The 23,598-nt window shown below is 45.5% G+C and overlaps 1 protein-coding gene across 2 annotated transcripts in view; it reads left to right on the plus strand.

Annotated features, from left to right (window-relative positions):
* The window catches only part of SEPHS1 (selenophosphate synthetase 1), an 85,578-nt gene that overhangs the window by 22,508 nt on the left and 39,472 nt on the right, over positions 1-23,598 (plus strand). For both annotated transcript variants that reach the window (XM_073652373.1, XM_073652374.1), the window contains exon 2: positions 1,195-1,455. In XM_073652373.1, the coding sequence (XP_073508474.1) occupies positions 1,263-1,455 (193 nt within the window). In that variant the 5' untranslated portion in view covers positions 1,195-1,262. The remainder of the gene's footprint in view (positions 1-1,194; positions 1,456-23,598) is intronic.

The raw sequence follows: 23,598 nt of genomic DNA on the forward strand, positions 1-23,598 counted from the left end.
TGCTGTAAAGCATTTCTCTAAATGCTGTTAACAGCTGCCCAGGTAAGGTGGATGCCGCAACACTTGTTCACAGAAAATAAAATTAGGAAACCTCCCATCAAAAACAGATTAGAAGAAAATATCAGCAGCTGTTCTCTCTTCAGCGGCCAGGGTTACGTTCCTCTTGACATAACGTAATATACTGCACCATTCTATTGAGAAAACAGAAACCTGATCTGTTCTTTAATGAGATTCCTAGATATCCCTTACAAAACACATCATGATGGTTATATCATGGCTTCTATAAGGCTATGTGCACTCGGCGTCTTTCATGAGGAAGTCCACCCATAATCGGCCTGAAAAAGCGCCCCATAAAATGAAAATAATGCACAGCAATGTCAATGTCATTTCTCATTATTACACATAACTTAATTTATGGACATCTATAATTTGATTTATTTGCCTGTGTGGATTGGGTTGGGTTATTACTGACATCTGGAGAGAATTTCATGTCAATAGCACCTTTAAAAATATATTTACTTAGACAATTGATGACATGTTCAATACTTACTTCACCCTCTGTATATTTGTGGAAGAGATTCTGGAGGGACGGAGGTGTAAAGTACAGTAGCATTTACACTGTTCGATCATCATGAACAATTGTTCCTAGGAATGCTCGTTTCATGATAATTGTGCAGTCTAAACAGATGACCCAAAAAAAAAAAGCAGTTGCATTTCTTTTTTTCAGGGTCCATACAGCAGAGTATATAAAAAAAATTGCAAAAACCCCCCCCCCCCAAAAAAATGCACAAGTTTTTATGAAATCACATTCACTTTCCTTGCACAATTAAATATAGCAGAGTTTCTGCAAAAAAAAATGCAGCTGAAAAAGCACAGATTTTACATTGTGTTGGAACACTGCCTGAGAGTATTTGGCCAAACATGCAGCAAGTAAGTGCAAATTGGCCCTATCAGAGATCTAGATTCCTTTAAAAACTTGCAACTACCAAAGGATCTGTAGTAACACATTTCCTACAGCGATTTTGTGCAAGTAATGTGGAATTCATTTTGGACAGAATACCGAAATATCTGTGAATGTTGTAATTTTTTATCAATAATTATATATTTTCAGCCAGGTGAATGCTTGTCTTGCTTTTTGAATTCTAGAACAATAGCAGTTTTACATTAAATTTCTTCTCAATTTCTTTTTTATAGGTTAATCCAGAACGGAGCCAACCCATTTGTTCACTAAACAGAAACTGACATTAATCAGTCTGTAAAACATGTCTGTCCGGGAGTCCTTCAATCCAGAGAGTTATGAGCTTGATAAAAACTTCCGCCTGACTCGCTTTGCAGAGCTTAAAGGCACCGGTTGCAAAGTCCCCCAAGATGTTTTGCAAAAATTGCTGGAGTCCTTGCAAGAGAATCACTTTCAGGAAGATGAGCAATTTCTTGGGGCAGTTATGCCAAGATTGGGTAAGTAGTGATGGTATGTGTTTTATATCCTCTTAAGTGCTTTTTTTGATTAATTTCATGTTGTACTATCTGTGGGTACATCAAGTTGCTCAGATAATAACAGTTGATGGGTTGTGGTCCTGGGTGTCGAACCCCCATCAATCCTAAGTATTGGCCCTCAGTAACTAAGAAGTGGAAACCCCCTTTAAGTTTAAATGTTTCAGGTTTCATGTATCTTGTGTATGGTCACATAGTAGTTTCCATCATGCTGTCTAATAGCATTACTCCATGTGAAAAATAAAAATTCAGGAATAAGTAGTCAACTTGATACATTTTTAAAAGTAACCCCATAAGGCTGCGTGCCCACGATGCGTTTTTCATGCGTTTCCGCTGCGGAATTTCCGCAGCGGAAACGCATCAAAAACGCTTGGTAATCCGCACCCCATGGTCCCCAATGGCATTCCGCAATGTCAAAGCACATGCTGCGGATTTTTCCGCAGCGTTTCTGCAGCGCTCATAAATTCGCAGCATGTTCATTAATTTTGCGGAAGCGCAGCGGAATTGCCGCCATTGACTTGCATTGAGACGCATAGAATCCGTGTCTGTACATTTGTACACGCGGATTATATGCGTTTCAATGTGCGTATGGTACCCAGTTCTGGAGGAGAGAAGACTCTCCTCCAGACCTGGGTACCATTGTACCTGTAAAAAAAAGAATAAAATAATAAATAAAGTTTATCTTCACTTGTCCGGCGGCCCCTGCAGCGCTTATCTTCCAGGACCTGAGATGACATTGCGGTCATGTGACCGCAGGCTGTCTCGCGAGATGCCGGCAACCCGGAAGAAGCCAGGACGAGCGCGACAGCACACGCCGGGGCATCGGCGGTAAGTATAGCTTTATTTTTTTATTTTTACGGTCACACTATATAAATCCATGCCGTTTGCATGGATTTATATAGTGTGACCTAGTTGTCAAGCACTTTCCAAGTGATGCTAATCGCCTGGAAAGCGCTTGTCAATCTGCATGCGGAAACGCATGTGAATCCGCATGTATTCTGCAGGAAAAACGCATGTACAATCCGCATGCGTTTTTTTTCTGCCAGGGAGATGCCGAAATGCTGCAGAAATTTTCTGCTTCATTTCTGCATCGTGGGCACATAGCCTAACACTTAAAGAAGTTGTCCAGTACTTTTTATTATCTGCCCAATGTATTCACCCTGTGCCCATAAGGCTGCGTGCCCACGTAGCGTTTTTCAAGCGTTTATGCTGCGGAATTTCCGCAGCGTAAACGCTTGTGAAACGCTAGGTAATCCGCACCCCATGGTCCCCAAGGGGATTCCGCATGTTCTATGCACATGCTGCGGATTTTTCCGCAGCGTTTATGCTGCGTACAAAAATCCGCAGCATGTCATTTAATTTTGCGGTAGCGCAGCGGAACTCCCGCCATTGACTTGCATTGAAACGCATAGAAACCGCGACTGCACATTTCTACAAGCGGCTTCTATGCGTTTCTATGTGCGGATGGTACCCAGTTCTGGAGGAGAGGAGACTCTCATCCAGACCTGGGTACCATTGTACCTGTAAAAAAAGAATAAAATAACAAAGTTTATATTCACCTGTCCGGCGGCTTCTCTCTGAATGCCGGCATCGCTTGAGGACCTGCGGTGACGTCACAGTCATGTGACCGCAGGCCCTTCACCGCTCTCTCGCGATATGCCGGCAGCCAGGAACCAAACAGGAACGAGCGCTGCAGCACACACCGGGGCCTCGGGGGTGAGTATAGCTTTATTTGTTCTAATTTTTACTTTTCACACTATATAAATCCATGCTGTTTGCATGGATTTATACAGTGTGACCTAGTTGTCAAGCACTTTCCAAGTGATGCTAATTGCCTGGAAAGTGCTTGTCAATCTGCATGCGGAAACGCATGTTAATCCGCATGTGGATCCGCATGTATTCTGCAGGAAAAACGCATGCACAATCTGCATGCGTTTTTTATGCCAGGGAGATGCAGAAATGCTGCAGAAATTTTCTGCTTCATTTCTGCATCGTGGGCACATAGCCTAAGTGTTTTTGTAAATACCTTTTGGTTGTCCTTCTTGCCTGTGAGTGGCGCTATCGCTGACAGCTCACAGACATCACGTGACCCCTGGCGGTAGCCGGCTTTTTCTTCCGCTGATGTCACCTCAATTGAGGTGTGACATCAGTGACTCTGTCCCTCCGGTGGTTGCTGGGCTGTGGGCGGGGTTACCCTGCGCGTCACACTCAGCATCCACCGCACGCTTTCCCTTTCCTCATTCATTGGAAAAGCGTGCGGTGGGTGTGACACGCAGGGTAACCCCGCCCACAGCCCAGCATCCACCGGAGGGACAGCGTCACTGATGTCACACCGCAATTGAGGTGACATCAGCGGAAGAAAAAGCCGGCTACCGCCAGGGGTCACGTGATGCCTGTGAGCTGTCAGTGATAGTGCCGCTAACAGGCAAGAAGGACAACCAAAAGGTATTTATAAAAACGCTTATGGGCACAGGGTGAATACATTGGGGAGATAATAAAAAGTGCTAAAGTACTGGACAACTCCTTTAATAAGATGTGGACTGAATGCCTTTCAACTTAGAAATCCCGATGATTGGGTGGTTTCTAAAATGTATTCCCGAAGGCGTTGTCTGAGATGGACACTGTTATCTAGTGGGTTTTTTTTTGTTTGTTTTTTTTTTTTTTTACTTGGGACCTCATTTTGGCAGCCTCCTATTGAGTGTTGAGCAATAGAAAACTTTTCTGTTGCTGATGAACTTTGTTTGCTGGCTTTGTGCTGTGAAGGGTGATCTGCTCCCCAAAATGTATTTTGTGACTTTACATTTGGTGTTTTCTATAATTTTTATGTCCTTTTAATTCTGTACCTCTGTTTATTTTGTTTGCGATCCTAATTACCCAATGTGTGTTTCTGGTTGTAGAATATTTGGTTATTTCAATAAAACAAGGATATGTCACATTCAGGGGTCCAGGAGCATTGGTAAGCCTAGGTCTTGACACTGAAGAGTAGATTGTGGGGGATGGGGGTCCCAGACAATCCCTTTAACTCTACAGATCTCTACTAGATAAGACCTTTCAGGAGCTTCTACAAGGTCTTGCAGACAATACAGTTTTTTTTTTACTCTGCAGCCTGAAGTTCCTGTTATGATGGAGTATAGAGGAATTGCAACTCAAGAATGATTCCTCTGTAATTATGCCTGATGTGCACAACTGAACGAAGGAATTTCAGCTTTTACTCTATCATCTTGTTCTTGTTGCCAGGCTTTAAGCCATCACAATCTCCTTTCAAGATCTGCAATCCTACTTCAAAGGAAAATTTGTATATGCGGATATCCTAGACCAAAAGACCCTTAGAGAAATTCTACCTTTTTAAAAAATTTAGTATTTGCATCACTCTTCATAACTTGTGTTTCAGCTTTATAATCGTCTCTGAAAACGTATACTGTTCTAATTAGTGTTAGTAGCAACCAGTGCTATCTCGCCTTGCATTTCCACCTTTACTCCGCAGGAATGAATTTGGAAGTATAATAAGTTGCCATGAGTTTTTATGTTTGAGGCCCAATGTCTCTGGGTTAGAGCCAGACTATGACAGATCCTATGGACGTGTGTGTGTGTATAATATACATATGTATATACAATTTTTTAGTGAGTCAGGTAAAAAACATCGCTTTGGTACTGTATGAGGATATAATTTTGATTTGCCTTGTGTGTCTTTGTCAGCAGAAATGAGAACCATCTGTCTATGTAGGAACTTTATGCAGGTCAGACCTCTGCGAGGTATTTGCACAGTGATGCAAACAAAGTAAAGATTACCTGACTAGCAGTCTTGAAAAGAAACAGGATATGTGTGGCTTCATGCCAAGAGGTTAGCGCAGCCTGATGTGGATTAGAGAACCTGTTCATCCGTGTACTCCATGTACAAAAGCCAGAAACCAACATAGTTAAAGAAGTTCTCCGGTTAAATGTATTTTTATACAAATATGTTTACTACAAACGAGATGGAGAATGCTGTATTTTAAGTCTTGCCAACACCGTTGTCCTCTTTCTACCCTCTGCTCTGAGCCAATTTTAAAGATCCGAGTAAGCCTGGGTTCATGCTTGTATGGTGTTCTCCACCTAGCACTACGTCAGGGGGTTGGCAGAACCCTTAAACTATTCTTACGCAAATGTCAACAGAGCCAATCACATGAATTAGGCACCACTGTGGACACGGATCTCTCCATCCTGGCAGTATTTGTGATGTGCCACATACCGTATATGTGCATGCCTGGAAAAGACGCATACTGCTTGGACGAAGGCTGAACAGTGTACACATTGACTCTTGTTGGCTTCATTCATGTGAATGACTTTGTAGCTGTTCCTGTGTGAGTTCAGTTTTTTGGGGATTCTGACAGAAACCCCAACATAGTGTTCTGCGGAGGGCACTGTATTAGTATGAACCTAGTCTAATTGGGAAAAGTTTGGCTTAGGCCACCGTATCGGAAAATCCCATTAGAGGGTTATATCCATCTTGGCAAATGTTTGTTGCTAGAAAATAGGGTGCTAAAATCTCTTGTTAGAATGGAGCAGTGGCTCTATTCATTGTCTAATGGACTGCTGAGCTCTGTGTCTGGCTACCTCCTGCACTGTCATAGACCTAAGCACAGCGCCATTCTCCGGATCGTAGGGTCTCAATGGCCTCCCACAAACAGCAAACTATCACCTATCTTGTAGGTTTATCCCTTTTAAGGTCTTGTTTATGCCACGCTTGGTTTGTAAATCTAGTGTTACCAGAAGTAGTCATTTGTATGCTTTCCAATACAGTTGAATATTGATGCATCAACACACATGGTCAGACATATACCAGAAGGAGGCAAATAGTATTTATCCGGTCCATAGAAGTCTGGCACATTTTCCCCAGATTTTCCCAGGGTATACACCACATGTGGTGAGAACATAGCCTAAGGAAATGGTATTCTGATTTTAGTCACCATTCTCTAATTTCTGTAAAGTCTCTCATACACATGGTGATTATATGTGATTTTTTTTAAAGAGATGGCTGGTCTCTGATGTAACCTGGAGTGTTTCTCTAGTGCATGTAGCACTAAGAGGATTGTTTGGTGCACCCGGGAGCCGGGTTAAGGGTAGTTTAGAGAGATGGGCGGGTCCAGCTACCCACAAACCTCACCTCTGGGTGTGGTTAACAGCCTATATAATGGAGGCTGTTGTTTGGCACATGGTCTGTGTTTGGAGGGAGAAGGCCTCCTGTGGGTTATCTCCAGACTGAGCCATGTGTTGGATGCTTACCAGCCTGTGTGACCACAAGTCCGGTTTACCAGAGACTTTGCTTAAAGGACTGTTTTCTTTGTTTTTGCCTGCAATAAAGGCTGTTTGTTTGCATTTTACTTTCTGACCGGTTTATGAGAAGCCAATAAACCGTTCTGGACATTTTAAGGAACATGCCTCCTGTTTGCCTCACATTGCACCTGAGTGAGTACAATCCCTACAGCTGTAATCCTTGTTTATGGGACTGCCAAGCTCTTTATTTGGCATTCCGGCAGTGTCATAGACTGGAGCACACTGCATTGCAGAGCCCCATTCTCAGAATCTGTGGGGTCCCCAGCTGCCACCCCCTACAATCAGCAAGTTATCACCTATCTTGTAGGTTTAACCCTTTTTATGCTCTAGTTTACTCTACATTTCGTTTGTAAGCCCAACCTTTGGTTCTGTGCCGGCTCTCTGCCACTTTTTTGTCTGTGTTTGGGCTTCGGGGGTGGGTGATACCATGTCGATATCACACATTACCACTGCAGCCAATCACTTAACTGAGCAGCTCGTACCATCTACATTAGCAGAGTAACGGAGTTCAGTGATTGGCTGCCATGGGGATGTTAATTGTCAACACTGCTGCCAAAACACTTAGACTGGAACAGCAGTGGAGAATCGGCACAGGAACTGGGGAGGGAGAGTACTATCTGATGACCAGAACACTTGGGGTCCACTTTTTTTTTATAAAAGTGGAAAACCCCTTTAAGCATTACAGTATTCTCGTTCACATTGGCTGGCTGAATGTGGACAAAACAGGTCCTCTATAGTCTATGATGCTTCCTCTTCTGTTAACTCATAATTCGGCTATACAAAAAATGTTTTGTTTTTTAAATTGGAAAACCCCTTTGAACTGGTACACTTAATGGTATAGGGAACCTGTCAGATGATTCATTCATGTATCAGGGACCAGCTTCGTTGCACAGGGATGAGGTGAATAAGACTAGTCTTGGACGTATGTCCCAGACAGCTTCTCCTCTGCATTACGTGATTAGCAAGTTTCTTCTAGTTACCTTGTCCTCACCCCCCTGTTTTGCTGTTTGTTTACTTTGAAATGTCACAACGGTTCAACCTGAACCATACATCTTTGCAATAACGGACCAGTCTCTGATTCTCTGTTGTTCAAGCAGCATGACTCGCCTGACAGTTTCACTTTAACATAAACTTCCAGTGTACTAGTTTAAATGGGCTTTTCTGTTTGAAGAAAAAAGTACCGTATTTTTCGGACTATAAGACGCACCGGACCATAAGACGCACCTAGGTTTTCGAGGAGGAAAATATAAAAAAAAAATTAAGCAAAAAATGTGGTCATGATGCCCTGTTAAGGTGGAGAGGGTCTGCTGCTGACACGGTTATAGGGGTAATGTCCCCCATCCTGGTATATATGGCCCCCTCCTTCCTGTTATACGTGGCCCTCATCCCCTTCCTGGTATGCATGGCACCCCAATACCCCTTCCTGGTATGTATGTTCCCCCTCACACCTATCCTGGTATGTATGGCACCTTCATCCCTCTTCCTCGTATGTATGGTATCTTCATTCCTCATCCCTGTATGTATACCCCCCCTCATGCCTCATCCCTGTATGTATGGCCCCCTCATCCTGGTATGCTTGGTACCTCCTGATCCCCGTCACGCTGCACAGAAAAAAAAAAATAGACAATCATACTCTCCTCCTCTCTCCTCCAACGCTGTGTTCCGCTCTGTGCCGGAATAGTCACTGCTCCCCAAGCCTGGACTGCGTGTGTGGGGAGCAGTGACCATTCATTCTCCCTAATAGCGTGCACACTTTAGCTGCAGCGCGGCTCCTGCTGCTGCGCTCTGCTGTCGGTGTGCCCGTTATTAAAGGCCATGAATATTCACCACACCCATGGGCGTGGGGAGCAGTGAATATTCATTTTCTTTAGTAGCAGGCACAGTGTAGGCTGCAGCAGGTGGCTGCTGCCGCTAGTCCGCCACTGTCTCTCCCCCCCCCCCCCCCCCCACATCCTCCACCACCCACAGCCACAGTATTTATGTATATCGGACTATAAGATGCACCCCCCACTTTCCTCCAAAATTTTAGAGGAAAAAAGTGCGTCTTATAGTCCGAAAAATACGGTATATACCCTGTATACTTGAATAGGTAATCTGCAGTCCATTGCAACAGTAACTATACTGTGTATGCATTCTGTTCTGTACATCAGTCCACTGGAGAAGCTAACAGCTGATCGATGTGGGTGCCAGGTGTCGGACCCCCATCAATCTGATATTGATGACTTATCCTAAAGATTGGTCATCAATATCAAAGAGGAGGACAACCTATTTAATGTACCAATGTTAAGTCCATTAAAATAATTAATTTATTGGGTTTTTGCTAACCCATCAGAGAGCAGTATGATGTAGGGGCAGAGACCATGATGTCTGTGTGTCACTGGGCTGCTTGCTGCAGTTTTGATAAAATCACTATTTTATCTGCAGCATATTTACCTGTTCTTTGAATGCTGAGCTGTGTATAATCCCGCCCACATAACTGATTGGCAGCTTTCTGCCCATGCACAGTTTACACAGAAAGCTGCCAATCCGTAACAGAGGCGAGGTTATAAAGAGCTCATGAATATGGAGGACTATATAGTAGCAAGTCCACTAGTCCTCTAGTGATAACCTCCTGCTGATTAAAAGTGAATTTATCAAAAGCAGCACAGTAAGTGATACATCACTGGAATCAGGGTCTCTGCCTCTACATTATGGTGCTCTCAGATTAGGTGGCAAAAATCTGGTTAGAGTTTCCCTTTAAGCCATTAAAGTATTGTCCCACAAACAACTTGTATTTAAATTAATAGACCTTGTAATAATAACTTCCACAATTGGATGTGTTAAAAAAAAATATTCCTGTGCTGAGATAAACCCCACCTGCCCAGGAGCTGTGGTATGATCAGACCGTGTTCCTGTACGGTCAGACACAGCCATTACACAGTACACAGCAGGGGCACATTGATAAGATTATCTCAGCACAGGAACATTTTATTTAACACATCCAATTGTGGAAATTATTATTATTCCAAGATCTATTGATTAATATGTACTTTGTTTGTGGGAAAAACCCTTTAACCTGCAATTATTATGAAGGCAGGAAACCAGTATTTGGAGGAAACTTTGTAGACCTATTGAAAGTGAATTCTCAGCACTAGATACAGGCTGAGAATTGCTTGGAAGTGTAGATTAAAGCTTGCGTTTAGGATAACATAATTTACAAAACAGTGATGACAGATCGAAAAGAGATCACTTTACAAGGAAGCTCTTTTAGTAGGTGCTAGACAGGTAAATATACTAAATAAAGCACTTCATTTACAATGTGTAGGTTTATTTTATTTGGTAGTGTTATAGCAGAAGATTAGGCCTCTCAAGTCAAAAGCCCCATCTATGCTATAGAAGTCTGAAAGTTACTTTAGGTCAAAAGAAAAACACCAGCTATGAATGTTCCTTCTTGAATCAATAATGCGTCCTTGCCAGTCATCAGAATGTATCTGATTTAATGTGTCTAATTCAATGTGTCCGATTGAATGTTTCAACACAAGCGCGAGAATAGAAGTTAGTCTTTGTGTGCTAAAATTATATAATCAAACCATATATGGTAAATCTGTTTCCTGCCTTCAGAGTGAATATAAAACCCATGCTTTGTAATAAAGTTTAGAGCTTGTTTGACACACATCCTGTCCTGTGTCTCACTCTCTCTCCGATATCGTAATCCAAAGGATAGAAGACTCAGAATGCAGTGACCACAGTAGCATGCGTTATCAAGTCAAAATATGTCTTTCTTAGTTTGCCTTAACGAAGGCTTTATTTATACCAATTTTAAAGGGAATCTGTCATGATGATAAACTCTCCCAAACCACTTGTGTGGTAATGTAGCTCTTTGAAAGATAAGCCAATTTGTAACTTTTATAAAATAGCTGAAAAATGCATATGGATTAGAGCCGTGGATTTTATAAATAAAGGTTAAGATAAAATAGATTGCCTTTAAAACGGATGAAAAGCTACTTATGCCAAGTAATCAACTAAGATTTGAAAGCCAATGAAAATGGAAAGGTTTCATGTTTTTTAATGTTAAACCTTAAAGGGAATCTATCAGTAGGATCAACCCTCCTAAGCCATCTATATGTGCATGCAGATCATAGAAAGTTGATTAAAATGATACCTTGATATCTGCGATCTGATGTCTTAAGAAAATTTTCCATTTCTTTGAAATATGTAAATGGCTGTTAAGATCTTTGGGATGGTCAGTTTTCCCTGAGAATCTGCCTTCAGAACTCAATTTAAATGAAGGGATGGCGACAACCCTGGCACACACCTCAAACACGTCTTCTCCAGCAGTGTTCCAGGTGTGCTGAAAGGCTGTGGAGAAAATCTAATCTGCCCGAAGATTTCCTCCATTATAAATTTATGCTGAAAACATATAACTCTGCGCTTCACCTCTCCAAACAAACCTACTTTAACAACCTCATTGTAACATACCTGGCGGCGTCCTTGCATAGTGGTCCATCTCCCACTGTGCAAGAGCGCGCACTTGATCTCCAGTCCAGTCTGCTAGCCTGGCTTCCCTCCATGCTGTCTGCTTGCCTCTGTGTCTGCTGCTTAAGGGCGGCGCCCGATCACTTCCTGTTTCTTGTACCTGCTGCGGGCACACCCCTTGTGCGTCCTCAGCCTATTGCTGTCTGTCACCTGGTATTTAACCCAGCTGCTCCAATGAATCCCTGCTGGAGCATTGTGTTTCATTCAGTGTGCTCTTTCACTCTGAATGTGCCAGGTCCCTTTCTGTGTTTGCTTGCCTGCCCTTCCTGGAGGCTGTATTTCCAGGCCTGTCTGAACACGCTCCTTGCCTGTTCGTTCCGCCTTCTAGGGGCCGCATACCTAGACCCGCTCCTGTATCTTGTCTGTCCTGTCTGAACACGCTCCTAGCCTGTTCCTCCCGCCTTCTAGGAGCTGCATACCTAGACCCGCTCCTGTATCTTGCTACTGTGTCTGTTCTTGTCTGTATACTCTTCTAGCCTGTTTCCTGTGTTTCTCCATGTCCGTACCTTTCCTTTTTCTGCAGAGTCTGAACTCGTACCTAACTCCTGCTCGTTGTCACTGTACTTCCGTTTGTGAGTTTGTGGTCCACTCGCTACTTCACTGCAAGTACCCTGTGGGTATCTGGTTCTGCCTTTCCCTTCCTGCCTGTTCCGTGTGTACAGAGCCCTGTCCCCCCTGCTCTGCCTTGCTCACCGCTCCGGCGGTTCTAGCCTGCTCTGCCTTGCTCACCGCTCCGGCGGTTCTAGCCTGCTCTGCCTTGCTCACCGCTCCGGCGGTTCTAGCCTGCTCTGCCTTGCTCAGCGCTCCGGCGGTTCTAGCCTGCTCTGCCTTGCTCACCGCTCCGGCGGTTCTAGCCTGCTCTGCCTTGCTCACCGCTCCGGCGGTTCTAGCCTGCTCTGCCTTGCTCACCGCTCCGGCGGTTCTAGCCTGCTCTGCCTTGCTCACCGCTCCGGCGGTTCTAGCCTGCTCTGCCTTGCTCACCGCTCCGGCGGTTCTAGCCTGCTCTGCCTTGCTCACCGCTCCGGCGGTTCTAGCCTGCTCTGCCTTGCTCACCGCTCCGGCGGTTCTAGCCTGCTCTGCCTTGCTCACCGCTCCGGCGGTTCTAGCCTGCTCTGCCTTGCTCACCGCTCCGGCGGTTCTAGCCTGCTCTGCCTTGCTCACCGCTCCGGCGGTTCTAGCCTGCTCTGCCTTGCTCACCGCTCCGGCGGTTCTAGCCTGCTCTGCCTTGCTCACCGCTCCGGCGGTTCTAGCCTGCTCTGCCTTGCTCACCGCTCCGGCGGTTCTAGCCTGCTCTGCCTTGCTCACCGCTCCGGCGGTTCTAGCCTGCTCTGACCCTTTGCTCACCGCTCCGGCAGTCTCGCTCCGCTCTGACCCTTTGCTCACTGTTCCGGCAGTCTCGCTCCGCTCTGACCCTTTGCTCACCGCTCCGGCAGTCTCGCTCCGCTCTGACCCTTTGCTCACTGTTCCGGCAGTCTCGCTCCGCTCTGACCCTATGCTCACTGTTCCGGCAGTCTCGCTCCGCTCTGACCCTATGCTCACTGTTCCGGCAGTCTCGCTCCGCTCTGACCCTTTGCTCACTGTTCCGGCAGTCTCGCTCCGCTCTGACCCTTTGCTCACCGCTCCGGCAGTCTCGTTCCGCTCTGACCCTTTGCTCACTGTTCCGGCAGTCTCGCTCCGCTCTGACCCTATGCTCACTGTTCCGGCAGTCTCGCTCCGCTCTGACCCTATGCTCACTGTTCCGGCAGTCTCGCTCCGCTCTGACCCTTTGCTCACTGTTCCGGCAGTCTCGCTCCGCTCTGACCCTTTGCTCACTGCTCCGGCAGTCTCGCTCCGCTCTGACCCTTTGCTCACTGCTCCGGCAGTCTCGCTCCGCTCTGACCCTTTGCTCACTGTTCCGGCAGTCTCGCTCCGCTCTGACCCTTTGCTCACTGTTCCGGCAGTCTCGCTCCGCTCTGACCCTTTGCTCACTGTTCCGGCAGTCTCGCTCCGCTCTGACCCTTTGCTCACTGTTCCGGCAGTCTCGCTCCGCTCTGACCCTTTGCTCACTGTTCCGGCAGTCTCGCTCCGCTCTGACCCTTTGCTCACTGTTCCGGCAGTCTCGCTCCGCTCTGACCCTTTGCTCACTGCTCCGGCAGTCTCGCTCCGCTCTGACCCTTTGCTCACTGCTCCGGCAGTCTCGCTCCGCTCTGACCCTTTGCTCACTGCTCCGGCAGTCTCGCTCCGCTCTGACCCTTTGCTCACTGCTCCGGCAGTCTCGCTCCGCTCTGACCCTTTGCTCACTGCTCCGGCAGTCTCGCTCCGCTCTGACCCTTTGCTCACTGCTCCGGCAGTCTCGCTCCGCTCTGACCCTTTGCTCACTGCTCCAGGCGGCCTTGTCCTGCTCTACTCTCGCTCACCGCTCCAGGCGGCCTCGTCCTGCTCTACTCTCGCTCACCACTCTGGGCGGCCTTACTCTGCTGTTTGTCCGCCACATCTGTAGTTCTGTTCCTGAGTCCCAGTGTGTACTGGGTCCTATCCCGCCTGTGTTCCTACCTGCTAGTGCCTCCCTGTCTGCACTCTAGCCGTGCTCGCCTGTACCCCCCTGCCTGCATACCAGTCGTGCCTGCCTATACCCACCAGTCTGTGTGCCAGCCTAACCTGTCTGTTCCTGTATTCCCCTGTGTGGGTCAACAACCGTGTCCGGGGTCTGTCCTGGAGTAGCACCTGGTCCCTCTGCTCGGTTCCTCCTTGGTGCACTTGGTATGCCATCGTGCGACCCTGGTCGGATCGGGTGAATACCTAGTTACGCCCCTCCAGGCATTCACTCTCCGGCACGGTCCAGTGGAATCACACGCACACGCCGCTCAGCCCGGGCGTGTGCATTACACTCATAATCTCACTTTCCAATAATCCTAAACGACTCTTTGACACGTTTCATTCTCTCCTCAATCAAACAGCTCAGGCCCCGATCACCGACCTCAGCGCAGACTATCTGGCCAATTATTTCAAAGAAAAAATTGACCATATCCGACAGGAAATTTTCTCCCAATCCCTAAATGTTATGCATGCTCTCCCCCGCCACTTTGTATCTTGCTCACTTTCTGATTTCGAACCAGTCACGGAAGATGAAGTGATCAGGCTCCTTGCATCTTCTCGCCCTACCACCTGCATCAGTGACCCTATTCCCTCACATCTCCTTCAGTTTCCTTGCTCCAGCTGTCACCACTCACCTAACTAAAATTTTCAACCTCTCCCCCTCATCTGGTATCTTTCCCTCTTCTTTTAAACACGCCAGCATACATCCATTACTTAAAAAAACATCCCTTGACCAGAACTGCACGGCCAACTACAGACCTGTTTCAATCTTCCCTTTATCTCTAAACTCCTGGAACGCCTGGTCCATTCCCGCCTAATCCGCTATCTCTCAGACAACTCTCTTCTTGACCCTTTACAATCTGGTTTCCGCTCTTTACATTCTACTGAAACTGCCCTCACTAAAGTCTCTAATGATCTACTAACAGCTAAATCTAATGGTCACTATTCCCTGCTGATTCTCCTGGATCTCTCTGCAGCATTCGATACTGTGGATCACCAGCTCCTCCTCACTATGCTCCGCACTATTGGCCTCAAGGACACTGTTCTCTCCTGGTTCTCCGCCTATCTCTCTGACCGCTCCTTCTCTGTGTCTCCTCTCTCCTTCCCCTTACTGTAGGGGTTCCTCAAGGTTCAGTCCTAGGCCCCCTTCTTTTCTCCTTATACACCGCTCCCATTGGACAAACAATCAGCAGATTCGGTTTTCAGTACCATCTCTATGCTGATGACACCCAATTATACACCTCTGGTCCGGACATCACCCCTGCATTACTACAAAAGACCAGTAATTGTCTTTCTGCTGTGTCTAACATTATGTCCTCCCTCTGTCTAAAACTGAATCTGTCAAAAACTGAACTACTCGTATTTCCTCCCTCCACTAACCTACCTGTGCCTGATATTGCCATTTCCGTTTGTGGCTCAACCATTGCTCCCAAGCAACAAGCCCGCTGTCTTGGGGTAATTTTTGACTCTGATCTTTCCTTCACTCCTCACATCAAATCACTCGCTTGTTCATGTCATCTACACCTCAAAAACATCTCAAGAATCAGGACCTTTCTCACCTTTGACTCGGCAAAAACTCTTACTGTAGCTCTTATTCATTCTCGTCTGGACTACTGCAACTCTCTACTTATCGGGCTCCCTCTTACTAAACTCTCCCCTCTCCAATCCGTCCTTAACGCAGCAGCCAGGATCATATTCCTCGCCAACCTCTACACCGATGCCTCTTCCCTGTGCCAGTCATTGCATTGGTTACCCATCCAATATAGAGTTCAATTTAAACTTATCACGCTTACCCACAAAGCGCTTCATGCTTCAGTACCCCCCTACATCTCCTCCCTTGTCTGTCTACCACCCTACACGTGCCCTCCGTTCTGCCAGTGATTTAAAACTATAAAATCCTCCATAATCCGAACTTCCCACTCCCGTCTCCAAGATTTCTCGCGTACTGCGCCAATTCTTTGGAATGCACTGCCCAGGACAGTTCGATTAATTCCCAATACCCACAGTTTCAAGCGGACCCTAAAAACCCATTTCTTTAGACTGGCGTATCGCCTCCACACACTATCTGTCCATCCCAGTTGTCCGTCCCAGTTTTCCACCATATTAAAATCTTCTTCAATTTCAAGTTCATACCAACCATGCACATAATAGCCTCGGTCAGGACTGCACACATACTGGCAGGCGACCAGTCCATGTATTATTTATCCTATATAGTATATCAAGGCTGCATTATACAATATATGTACATTCTACCTTTTGTCTCCCCCATTTCCTCATAGACTGTAAGCTTGCGAGCAGGGCCCTCACTCCTTTCGATATGAGATATGTTTATTCTGTATTGTTTGTATAAGTCCCCCCTAAAATTTGTAAAGTGCTGCGGAATATGTTGGCTCTATAAAAATAAAAATTATTGTTCTTATTATTAAGGGAGGTGTGATACATGCAGATCAGGAGAGCTGACTGTCAGTCATTACATGTCTCATACTGGTAATGACCCCTTTCATTTAAAATAAGCTTTGGAGGTAGATTCTTGGAGAGAACTATATTGAGCACATAGATCTTAACATATTAAGAAAAACGTGAATTTCTTTGTAGACATTGGATTGCAGATCTCAAGGTATCCTTTTATTCAATTTCTGTGACCTACATGCCCATATTGATGACTTAGTGCCAGCATTTGATTGTGCCCTTCTATCAAATGCAGATGTCAGCTATATGAGAGCTGACACCCTGCAGCAACGCCGACGTCAGCAGTCGCTTCACCTGTCACATGACTAAATGACGTCATGGAAGGTCCTTTTAGACCATCACGAGCCGTACAGGAGACCGGGGGCCATTGGAAGGTAAGTATAATGTTTATTTTTTATTTTAAATTCTTTTTTTAACAGGTACTATGGTACCCGGGTCTGGAGGAGAGTCTCCTCTTCTCCAAACCCAGGTACAATCCGCACATTGAATCGCTTAATATCCGCATGTTCACATGTAGTCATGTGGATATTAAGCGATTCAAAGCAAGTCAATGGCGGCAATTACGCTGCGTGTCCGCAAAAATAATGGACATGCTGCGGATTTTTCCGCAATGATAATCCGTAGCGGAAATTTCCGCAGCATGTGCATAGCACATGCGGATTATCATTGGGGACCATGGGGCACGTATTACCAAGCGTTTTTGCTGCGGAAATTCCGCGGCAAAAAACGCTTCAAAAACGCATAGTGGGCACGCAGCCTAAGAGATAGCAGCATCTTTTTAGGTATATGCCTTTTTCCAAATTTACTAGCCCGTTAACTTTATTAATAGATTCTGATATCCTAGGCTCCTGATCTGCTATCCATTTTTGGGCTATCAATTTTCTTGCCATATATAACATGCGTGCCGCAGCAATTTTGCCGTACTCATCAATAGTCAGATCTTCAACATATCCCAGTATACATACTAATGGTGAAAGCTCTACGTCAATTGAATAAACCCTGTTAATCATTGCTACAACACTCCAAAAGGACACCAAGTTAGGACAGTTCCACATCATATGAAGCATATCTGCTATGTTAGTTTTGCATCTAGGACAGTGGGGACTTGAACAAAATCCTATGTTAAATAAGAATTGAGGTGTCCTGTATACCTGGTGTATCACATATATATGGGACAGTCTATGGGATTCACTTAAAGACAGCTGTGGAACTCTTTCCAGTATATCTGACCAGTGATTTTCCTCTATGGGTCCCATTACTCTCCCATTTCTCTTTTGATCGCATCGGCTGGTTTGTCAATATAATGTCTAAGAGAATGTTATAAAGTAATGAGATCAGTCCACGAGAACGGTGTAGATTAGCTATTCTCTGTATTATTGAGTTTCGGGGTACCCCTCCTTCCAAAACAATGCCTTTCGCCCGATATTCGTGCCTAAATTGTAAGTATTTGTAGAATTCAGAGGGAGGTAACCCATATTCGTTTTGTTGCTGTGAGAATTCCTTAATCACATCACCTATCAGCACTTGATTAAGTCTGTTTAAACCCATGGCGTTCCAGGAGCCAAATCCCACCAGTTGGTATAGATTTGGAAGCCATGGAGTGTTCCATAATGAAGTAAATTGCGAAACACCTTCTATTCCTTTTTCACCGTCCCCCAAAGTTTGTGACATAAAAGCATAGTCGGTATTTTGCCTCCAAGTGTCCCAAACTTATGCGCCTCCAATACCTCATAATTTATCTGATTGGAAATAATGCTGTAGCATCATACGCTGAGCTCCCCCTCCCCCAGGGTCGTCCCATCCCCAGATATATTGAAGCGGAGATGCCACATAATATACCCATGGGTTAGGAACTGCAAGCCCTCCCATTGTTTTCTTTGCAATGTTTCCAGTTTAATTCTCGGAGTCTGTTTGCCCCATATTAATTTTCTAAACTCCTGACTGACTTTAAAGAAAAACATCTCATTTATCCATATTTTGGAGTTGTGTAGAACATACAGCAATTGTGGCATCCAGATAATTTTGACCAGGTTAGCACGGCCCACAACCGACAACGGTAACTTAGACCAGGCGCCTAGTTTACCTCTAAATTTAATTAAGACTGGATCAAGATTCAACTTCTCATAATCATTTATTTTTGCCGATATATTGATGCCTAAATATTTAGAATATTCACTTTCCTTAATAGCGGGCGCACAGTGTCAGCAGCGGCCGCGGCTCCTGCAGCTGCCCGGCGGCCACTCGTGCCTGCTATTAAAGAGCATGAATATTCACCCCTCTCCACGCCCAGTGTCAGGAACCGTGGCTGGGCTTACACTGTATGTGCCATTAAGGTGATTGAATAGTCATTACTCCCCACGTCCATAGTCCTGGCATGGGGAGCAGTGACTATTCCGGCAGCTCATCTCACCGTGTGAGGGCGCATGGCAGTGACGTTATGCGCGGCTCACACTGTGAAATGAGTGCTGGCCCAGAATGGGAAGTAGCGCTGGAGCAGAGACAAGGAAAATTAGTAGTGTATAGTTGTTGTTTTTTTTGTGTATAGTGTGATGGGCATGAGGGTGCCATGCATACCTGGAAGAGGGATGAGTGGTGCCATGCATACAAGGAAGAGGGATGAGGGGTGCCATGCACACCAGGATGAGGGGTGCCATGCACACCAGGATGCTTTAGTCCACGTCTGGGAGGAGATCTCACAGGAGACCATCCGCAACCTCATCAGGAGCATGCCCAGGCGTTGTAGGGAGGTCATACAGGCACGTGGAGGCCACACACAATACTGAGCCTCATTTTGACTTGTTTTAAGGACATTACATCAAAGTTGGATCATCCTTTAGTGTGTTTTTCCACTTTAATTTTGGGGGTGACTCTAAATCCAGGCCTCCATTGGTTAATGCATTTGATTTCCATTGATGATTTTTGGGTGATGTTGAGGTCAGCACATTCAACTTTGTACAGAACAAAGTATTCAATGAATTCAATCAGATCTAGGATGTGTTATTTGAGTGTTCCCTTTATTTTTTTGAGCTGTGTGTGTGTCGCGCACACACACACACACACACACTCTCTCTCTCTCTCTCTCTCTCACTCACTCACTCACTCACTCACTCACTCACTCACTCACTCACTCACTCTCACTCTCTCACTCACTCTGCTCAAAAAAATAAAGGGAACGCTCAAATAACACATACTAGATTTGAATGAAATATTCTCATTGAATACTTTTGTTCAGTACAACGCCTGGGCATGCTCCTGATGAGGTTGCGGATGGTCTCCTGTGGGATCTCCTCCCAGACCTGGATTAAAGCATCTGTCAACTCCTGGACAGTCTGTGGTGCAACGTGACGTTGGTGGATGGAGCGAGACATGATGTCCCAGATGTGCTCAATCGGATTCAGGTCTGGGGAACGAGCGGGCCAGTCCATAGCTTCAATGTCTTCATCTTGCAGGAACTGCTGACACATTCCAGCCACATGAGGTCTGGCATTGTCCTGCATTAGGAGGAAACCAGGGCCAACCACACCAGCATATGGTCTCACAATGGGTCTAAGGATCTCATCTCGGTACCTAATGGCAGTCAGGCTACCTCTAGTGAGCACATGGAGGGCTGTGCTTCCCTCCAAAGAAATGCCACCTGACACAATTACTGACCCACGGCCAAACTGGTCATGCTGAAGGATGTTGCATGCAGCAGATTGCTCTCCACGGCGTCTCCAGACTCTGTCATGTCTGTCACATGTGCTCAGTGTGAACCTGCTTTCACACAGGGCGCCAGTGGCGACTTTGCCAATCCTGGTGTTCTGTGGCAAATGCCAAGCGTCCTGCACGGTGTTGGGCTGTGAGCACAACCCCCATCTGTGGACGTCGGGCCCTCATACCATCCTCATGGAGTCGGTTTCTAACCGTTTGTGCATACACATGCACATTTGTGGCCTGCTTGAGGTCATTTTGTAGGGCTCTGGCAGTGCTCCTCCTGTTCTTCCTTGCACAGAGGCGGAGGTAGCGGTCCTGCTGCTGGGTTGTTGCCTTCCTATGGCCCCCTCCACGTCTCCTGGTGTACTGGCCTGTCTCTTGGTAGCGCCTCCAGCCTCTGGACACTATGCTGACACACAGCAAACCTTCTTGCCACAGTTCGCATTGATGTGCTATCCTGGATGAGCTGCACTACCTGAGCAACTTCTGTGGGTTGTAGAGTCCATCTCGTGCTACCACGAGTGTGCAAGCACAACCAACATTCAAAAGTGACCAAAACATCAGCCAAAAAGCATTGGTACTGAGATGTGGTTTGTGGTCCCCACCTGCAGAACCACTCCTTTATTGAGTGGGTTATGATAATTGCCAATAATTTCCATCTATTGTCTATTCCATTTGCACAACAGCATGTGAAATTGATTGTCAATCAGTGTTGCTTCCTAAGTGGACAGTTTGATTTCACAGAAGTTTGATTTAGGCTGCGTGCCCACTATGCAGCTGAATTTCCGCAGCAAAAACGCTTAAAAAACACTTGGTAATACGTGCCCCATGGTCCCCAATGATAATCTGCATGTGCTGTGCACATGCTGCGGAAATTTCCGCTGCAGATTATCATTGCGGAAAAATACGCAGCATGCCCATTAATTTTGCGGACACGCAGTGTAATCGCCGCCATTGACTTGCGGATGTCACGCGGTCCAATGCATCTGCACATGCGGATATCACACGGTTCAATGTGCGGATGGTACCCAGGTCTGGAGAACTCATCCAGACCTGGGTACCATAGAACCTGTAAAAAATAGAATTTAAAATAAAAAATAAAGATTATACTTACCTTCCAATGTCCTCCCGGTGTTTTCTCCGCTCCGTCTGGTCTGCTGTATGGGTCGCAGTGCGCAGTGTTGTGAAGGACCTGCCATGACGTCATTGAGTCATGTGACCTGACACATGACTCAATGACGTCACCGCAGGTCCTTCACACCACCGCGAGCCATACAGCAGACCAGACTGAGTGGAGAAAACAGCGGGAGGACATCGGAAGGTAAGTATAATCTTTATTTTTTACCATTCTTATTCATTTTTATTTTATTTTTTTTTTTTAACTAACTTGGTCATATTACTATAAATCCATGCGGGTTGCATGGATTGATATAGTGTGAACAAGTTGTCAAGCACTTTTCCAAGTGCCGCTAAAATCTCTTGGAAAAGCGCTTGATAACCCGCATGCGGAAATGCATGCAAAAACGCTTGACAAACGCTTCTACCTGGCGGGAAAAACGCATGTAAAATCCGCATGCGTTTTTCCTGCCAGGGAGAAGCGGAAAAAATATGCAGCATTTCTGCATCGTGGGCACTTAGCCTTACTTGGAGTTATATTCTGTTGTTTAAGTGTTCCTTTTATTTTTTTGAGCAGTATATAGATATATATCCAGAAATATAAAATGATATAACAATAGCATCTATAATTGATCACTAGTCATGCTGTATGCTGACTATACACATGTATATTAATGTATAGTATATACTTTAACAGTATATAGTCTAATAGTAATTCATACCTACAGTGGTGGCCAAAAGTATTGGCACCCCTGCAATTCTGTCAGATAATACTCAGTTTCTTCCTGAAAATGATTGCAATCACAAATTCTTTGGTATTATTATCTTCATTTAATTTGCTTGCAAGGAAAAAACACAAAAGAGAATGAAGCAAAAATCAAATCATTTATCATTTCACACAAAACTCCAAAAATGGGCCAGACAAAAGTATTGGCACCCTCAGCCTAATACTTGGTTGCAAAATCTTTAGCCAAAATAACTGCGAACAACCGCTTCTGGTAACCATCAATGAGTTTCTTACAATGCTCTGCTGGAATTGTAGACCATTCTTCTTTGGCAAACTGCTCCAGGTCCCTGATATTTGAAGGGTGCCTTCTCCAAACTGTCATTTTGAGATCTCTCCACAGGTGTTCTATGGTATTCACGTCTGGACTCATTGCTGGCCACCTTAGAAGTCTCCAGTGCTTTCTCTCAAACCATTTTATAGTGCTTTTGGAAGTGTGTTTTGGGTCATTGTCCTGCTGGAAGACCCATGACCTCTGAGGGAGACCTAGCTTTCTCACACTGGGCCCTACATTATGCTGCAAAAATTGTTGGTAGTCTTCAGACTTCATAATGCCATGCACACGGTCATGCAGTCCAGTGCCAGAGGCAGCAAAGCAACCCCAAAACATCAGGGAACCTCCGCCATGTTTGACTCTAGGGACCTTCTTCTTTTCTTTGAATGCATTTTTTTTTTCCTCTACACTCTATGTTGATGCTTTTTCCCAAAAAGCTCTACTTTTGTCTCATCTGACCAGAGAACATTCTTCCAAAATGTTTTAGGCTTTCTCAGGTAAGTTTTGGCAAACTCCAGCCTGGCTTTTTTATGTCTCGGGGTAAGAAGTGGGGTCTTCTTGGGTATCCTACCATACAGTCCCTTTTCATTCAGACGCCGACGGATAGTACGGGTTGACACTGTTGTACCCTCGGACTGCAGGGCAGCTTGAACTTGTTTGGATGTTAGTCGAGGTTCTTTATCCACCATCCACACAATCTTGCGTTTAAATCTCTGGTCAATTTTTCTTTTCCGTCCACATCTAGGGAGGTTAGCCACAGTGCCCTGGACGTTAAACTTCTTGATGACACTGCGCACGGAAGACACAGGAACATTCAGGTCTTTGGAGATGGACTTGTAGCCTTGAGATTGCTCATGCTTCCTCACAATTTGGTTTCTCAAGTCCTCAGACAGTTCTTTGGTCTTCTTTCTTTTCTCCATGCTCAATGTGGTACACACAAGGACACAGGACAGAGTTTGAGTCAATTTTAATCCATGTTAACTGGCTGCAAGTGTGATTTAGTTATTGCCAACACCTGTTAGGTGCCACAGGTAAGTTACAGGTGCTGTTAATTACACAAATTAGAGAAGCATCACATGATTTTTCAAACAGTGCCAATACTTTTGTCCACCCCCTTTTTTAGGTTTGGTGTGGAATTATATCCAATTTGGCTTTAGGACAATTCTTTTTGTGTTTTTTCATTGAAGACAAATTAAATGAAGATAATAATACCAAAGAATTTGTGATTGCAATCATTTTCAGGAAGAAACTGAGTATTATCTGACAGAATTGCAGGGGTGCCAATACTTTTGGCCACCACTGTAGTTTGTGAGACAGAAGCGTATTGCACATGCCCTGGGCTGGATAGTCCTATCACTGGTGTGGCGCT

Source organism: Phyllobates terribilis, unplaced genomic scaffold (genome assembly GCF_046119375.1).
Source record: "Phyllobates terribilis strain yellow unplaced genomic scaffold, ASM4611937v1 Scaffold_11__3_contigs__length_659146591, whole genome shotgun sequence".
In the NCBI taxonomy this organism is placed as follows: Eukaryota; Metazoa; Chordata; class Amphibia; order Anura; family Dendrobatidae; genus Phyllobates; species Phyllobates terribilis.